This window comes from Citrus clementina, unplaced genomic scaffold (genome assembly GCF_000493195.1).
Source record: "Citrus clementina cultivar Clemenules unplaced genomic scaffold, Citrus_clementina_v1.0 scaffold_4, whole genome shotgun sequence".
Lineage (NCBI taxonomy): Eukaryota > Viridiplantae > Streptophyta > Magnoliopsida > Sapindales > Rutaceae > Citrus > Citrus x clementina.
Window position 1 is genome coordinate 7,179,226 of NW_006262274.1, and position 5,961 is coordinate 7,185,186.

At 28.8% G+C, this 5,961-nt stretch overlaps 1 protein-coding gene across 4 annotated transcripts; it reads right to left on the reverse strand.

Annotated features, from left to right (window-relative positions):
* Nucleotides 1–973: 973 nt before the first annotated feature.
* On the reverse strand, nucleotides 974–4,748 carry LOC18043639 (ras-related protein RABC2a). Of its 4 annotated transcripts, XR_002906087.1 has the most exons (8): nucleotides 4,400–4,748; nucleotides 3,859–3,927; nucleotides 3,421–3,486; nucleotides 2,933–2,938; nucleotides 2,622–2,743; nucleotides 2,359–2,487; nucleotides 1,580–1,862; nucleotides 974–1,156 (listed from the first exon to the last, which is right to left on the reverse strand). XR_002906087.1 is itself a non-coding variant. In XM_024186627.1 (7 exons), the coding sequence occupies exons 1-7, from the start codon at nucleotides 4,533–4,535 to the stop codon at nucleotides 1,752–1,754; spliced, it is 639 nt and encodes a 212-aa protein (XP_024042395.1). In that variant the 5' UTR covers nucleotides 4,536–4,748; the 3' UTR covers nucleotides 1,305–1,751. The 4 variants fall into 4 exon arrangements, 3 of the variants coding, with proteins under 3 accessions (XP_024042395.1, XP_006436532.1, XP_024042396.1); XM_024186627.1 differs by lacking the exon at nucleotides 974–1,156 and having other exon boundaries at nucleotides 1,305–1,862; XM_024186628.1 differs by lacking the exon at nucleotides 974–1,156 and having other exon boundaries at nucleotides 1,773–1,869.
* Between the last annotated feature and the right edge of the window lie 1,213 nt (nucleotides 4,749–5,961).

Genomic DNA, 5,961 nt, shown 5'->3' on the forward strand with positions numbered 1-5,961 from the left:
TAAAAATAATGATAAAAATAATTAATTTATCATTATTAACAATATTATCATTATTGTTATTATTATTGTTATTATTTTTTTTATAATTAATAATAACTAAATTAATAAAGTTAATAAAATTTAATAATAATAATAATAAATGTTAATAATGATAATATTAATAAAAATAAGAATAACAGTAATTAATAATAAATAAAATAATAAAGTTAATAAAATATAATAATAATAATAATAATAATAAATGTTAATAATGATAATATTAATAAAAATAAGAATAACAGTAATTAATAATAAATAAAATAATAAAGTTAATAAAATTTAATAATAATAATAATAATAAATGATAATATTAATAAAAATAATAATAACAATAATTAATAATAATAATAAATAATAATATTAATAAAAATAATAATAACAATAATTAATAATAATTAAAATAATAAATTTAGTAATAATAATAATAAATGTTAATAATGATAATATTAATAAAAATAATATTAACAATAATTAATAATAACTAAAATAATAAAGTTAATAAAATAATAATAATAATAATAATAAATTTTAATAATGATAATATTAATAAAAATAATATTAACAATAATTAATAATAACTAAAATAATAAAGTTAATAAAATTTAATAATAATAAATAACTTTATTATTTTAGTTATTATTAATTATTGTTAATATTATTTTTATTAATAATAATAATAATAACAACAACAATAATGATAATATTTTTAAATTAATTATTTTTGTTAATTATTAATATTATGGGTCTTTTAGTAAATTGATTCTCATTCTCATTACTCATTCTCATTTATTTTGCCAAGTAAACACATCAATGACATTCCAGCACATTTTCATTCCCATTTATTTTTGCCAAGTAAACATTGAAATCTCATTCTCTTTCCAGTTCATACTCATTCACAGTCCATTCCCAGTCCACCTCATTCCCATTCCATTAAATAAACGCACCATTAGTTCAATGAAATCACACGCACCGTCGATCTTACACGTGTCTGACCGGGAAAACCTAATTTCTGTAGTCAACCACATTAATTTCTTGTTGTAAATTAAAACTACTTTATGTGCTTCTAAAATTGAAACTCCCGTCACGCAGGTGATAAGGAAATTGCTTCGCCAATATTCTGTTAATCAAAAGTGAAAAAAAAAAAAAGTTATTAAATTACATAAAGCAATCGGGATGGATTCGTGGATAACAAAAATTTGTCAATGTAAATATAAATTTGTCATTTATAAGCTGGCATTGGTGATGGCTCACAAAGAAAGGATACAGAAGCACCAAAATGCTATTTGCTGTATGAGTATACCATTCAATTTTGAACATATACATTGTGGCGACATTTTACACAAGACCATTATTTCACTCCACAAAAATCCGTTTAATGCTCACTCTACAACATATACAGTGAGATATATTGAATAAATAAAAAATTAAAAATAGAATCTGGAAAAAGGACACATTTATGAAAACTGAAAAGGGCAAAAAGAAATCCACAATATGATTGAAGCTACTAGAAAGCTCCGCTGAAACTTTACGATGAACATACATTTACTTTATCCGATTCTGGAGCATCTTTGACCATACATCTAATCTATCCGATTCTGGAGCGTCTTCAACCATCTAAGCACCCGCATCCAATTGTGCTGATAGTTTCTGAACTTCCATTTTGATTTATCGGGTAGTATGTTTGTGTTGAATCACTTTGTTCGGGGCACCAATTAAGAGCAGCAATTACCACCACGAGCCGATTCCTGGACTTCTTTCTGTTTCAAAATTTGATTCTTCACCACTGCTGATCCTTGTTCTAATAAACTGGGAACCTCAAGAATCTGTAAACTAGGCAAATCAATAAGAACTGGTGCAGAGTAACAAATTAGGCGAAAGACAATACTGTGCAATCTTTACCATCTAAGAAGTCACAGATTTATTTACTGATAAGAGTTCATCTCAAAAAGATAATCCGGCAATCAGTTTCTACAGATAATGTTGGCCACCACATCAAGAAAAAGTAAATTAACAGATTACCAAAGGAGTAAAAAGTTGGAGTAAACACGAAATTATTTTGTGTCAGGTTCATAATTAATTTTCATATAATCTCTCGTAGTATGTTTTCATCAACAACCAACCAGCAAAAGTGAAGCATCCATTGATTATGTGCTCCACACAAACAATTAGGCATCATCATAATTCTTGTTATTGTCTATTAAGCTATTCCACTTGCAACGGCTATTAAAACAGCAGCACTAGCAATGTCTCTCAAATTATTAGAACTAGAAGCACATTGAAATCGATAGTAGAGGTTATACAGCTTTCTTGTTATGATACCTTATATAAGAGATCTTTAAAGCACTGCTTCACGTCTTCTGTATTTTTAGCACTACATTCAAGAAACAAACATTTATGCTCCTGTGCAAGAATCATCCCCTCCTCTCTGGTAACAGCCCTTTCACTATCCTGAAAACATTAAAAGCAAGGTATTTTGTGAATCTACTGGCAGTAGGTACAAACCCATGGGATGATTATTTATTTTAAAATACACAATTTATATCAGCAATAAAATCCTAAGCCAAGCCAGACTATCAACTCACCCTGTCAACTTTATTTCCCACTAAAATTTTGACACAATCTTGATTGGTCGAGTAAAGCTCTACTTCCTTTGCCCATACACTTGACAAGTTGGTAAAGGTTTCTCGTCGTGTCACGTCATAAACTAAAAATGACAATTAGTAACAAATTAATGAAACTTCAAGTCATCATTATCATGCAACACATTCCTAAGGACTAAGAAAGCAAGTTATGTAACAAAAACGATAACAACTTAAAAGTGAAAACATAAATCAAACAGTGAAGATTTGATATTCTGGGCGTAGATTTGAGAAGAATATCCTGGAGTGTTTACTTTGTCCTATCAAATTGAAGGGACATGTAACAACATATGTTAAAATAAGTCAATCAATAAATAAATATGATGATTAGGCTTTTCTATTGCAGTGAAAAGAGCATGCATAAATCATTCCATGCAATGAAAATAACTACAAACATTTTGAAGCTAAGACACTCTGCTGATACTACAACACCTGAAGAAGGGGAAATAATACATTCAATTGTTAGCACAACACACCCATGAACAATCTACTTTATCTTAACATAGGACTGTTCCATTTGTCAATCAATCACCTGGCAATGGTTTTCTAACAGTACAAACAACAAGTATCAAAGCAAGTCAAAACAAGCAACTTCACACAGACACTCCTTTAGTACATCTATCAAACCAACCAATGAAAATTTCAAATTACAGGCACTTGTAGAAATCCCAATTCAACATAATAAGGTAATACAATCTGTGGATTTCTGACACATGAGATGTTCAATATCCACAGGACATACCAAGGATAATTCCATGTGCACCTCTATAGTAAGAGCTCGTCAATGTCCCAAATCTCTCCTGTCCAGCTGCAATAAAACATGAAAGGCTATGTAATAAAGCAATTAATCGTATTTGACAAACTTGACTATACTCAATTATACTACCGGTGTGACTTCTGGTTCTGTATAAACCGCTACATGTAGTGGCCAATAGACATATAGCTATAGGAATTCCCACATCTTCGGGAATCCTGTTTACAACATCTTGTTATTCAGTAAAACAAAGTGACTTCATTGACTTTGCTATTTTGGTATGGAGCTGAAAAGGATTGTATCCAGTGTAATAAGTTCAAAGTAACTTATTAATCAGTTGCACACAATCTTATTCATCCTTCTTCACTTAGAAGTTGATTTAGAGAGGCCACAAATAACCAACAATCACGTATGTTCATCCATTACCTGTGTCCCAAATTGTCAGCTTCAGTCTTTTTCCACCAACTGTGAGTAGTTTGATTTTAAAATCTACACCTGAACATGAGTAAAACAACAGTATCCAAAGGTCAACACATATCAAAAATAAAAATAAAAATAAAAACTTCAAATAGCAAAACCTATAAAACAGTACAAGTCAGGCATTACTGAGTCATAATTTTGAATGTTCTAATCAAAGAAATGACAAGTCATTCACTCAGATTCCCCATAAGCATCATATAAAACAGAGAGCCGCTACTAATTTCTTCCCGGTTGACCCCCCAAAAAACAGAGAAATAACTCAAAGCAGACCTTTCCTTAATCAAAACCACTAATAACCTCCACAGCCAAGGCATCCCAACTTGCCAATTCGATTATATGCAAACATAAAATTCATATACATGTACGCATACATATGCCACATACATGCATACATATAAGCACAAATTTGACATCAGAGACCAATATTTTATAAAAAAAGTTTTATTTCACAACATGTAAGATCCCAAATGAGGGGGAAAAAAAATACCAATTGTGGGAGAAGGATCATGAACAGAGTTAGAGATTAAACTGAGAAGGATACTGCTCTTTCCAACACCTGAATCACCGATCAACAGAATCTTGAAAGAGTAATCATAGCTGTTGTTTCCAACTTTTGAACCCATCTCTGACCTTTATTTCTTCTTCACATACAGCAACTAGAAATTATATAACAAAAAAATTAAGCTTTCTAGTTCACCATCACCTTTGCAGAATTTTGCCAATTCTGTGAACGAACTAGGAAAGAAAAAAAGAAAAAAAAACAAAGAGAAAGAGGAACAAATGAAAGAAAAATTGAGGAAATTTCCTCAGGTAGGAGACAGTGGTGGGGTTGGCGGGTAGTGTTTCTTGGTTTTTATTTTTATTTTTTAATTCTTTTCTTTAAATTTTTTGTTTGATTAAATAGAAAGGGTTATTATAAAAAAATGATCCCCTGTATTTTGCATAATTTAAAAATATTCTAAAATAATTTCCAAATTTGTAAATAGCTCAGATAGCTTGTGGATGTGTAAAGCAGAAAGTTGGACTCATTTGAAATACAAATAAAATTATGAATAATTTGTCATTTTATGGAATATGTCAGGACTATAATGATAATGTCGCGTTAGAGAAAGTTTTATATGAATACTAATTAAAAAACTGAAGAGGTTCAAACAAAGGGACAAATGTCATCTTTTCTTGACCGGTTTACCGGGCGTGTTTGATTTTGATGGCTCCACGCGCCTCTGCAGGCGCTTGTGTGGGGCCGTACTTAGCTTTTACATCAACATCAAATTATATCTAATTCTAACCCAACTCACCTGATTTTTGGCATTTAATTATTTGTCTTTTTACGAGTTAATTTGGTCCGTAGTCCTTACTCTTTATTGAATTTCTTTTCCAAATAGTAATTACATCTCGAGTATTAGTATTTTGGGTGGCGGAACTTCAAAGATTTTATTTTATTTTTTTAAATAGTAATTCTCAACCATTTCGGAATTTAAAACTCAAAGGTAACATGATAAATGTTATGAAAAACTTCATATCTAAATAAGAAAATCCTACAAAAATAATAAACTTAAAAGATTTTATTAGCTTCAAACGGGCTAAAATGCAGAATATTTTAAAATTATTTAGATATTTGTCTTCGGAATTAAATGGTCGCATAAAAAAATGTTATTTCTTTAATATTACTTATAACTTTACTGATACTACAATTAAAAATCAATTGGGATTTGTTTTGATCAGCACAATAGTGATGAACAAAATTTAAAAATTAATTTCAAAGGAAATTATTCCAAATAAAGGAGAAATTATCTATATTTAAACACTAGTGAAAATTGACCCGTATCTTTAATTTTTAAAAAATAAGGTAAGAATTACTTAATCAAAAAATGATTCTTAAATAAAAATTATAATTCTCTTCACTCAAATAATTAATGATTAATAAATTAAAAAAATAATTAAATCTTAATTATATATTAAAAATTAGGTAACAAAATAATCTCACTGCCTCGAATAAATGTTAATTTAATATAATGCTTTTATAATTTTAATACAATCATTTTTAAA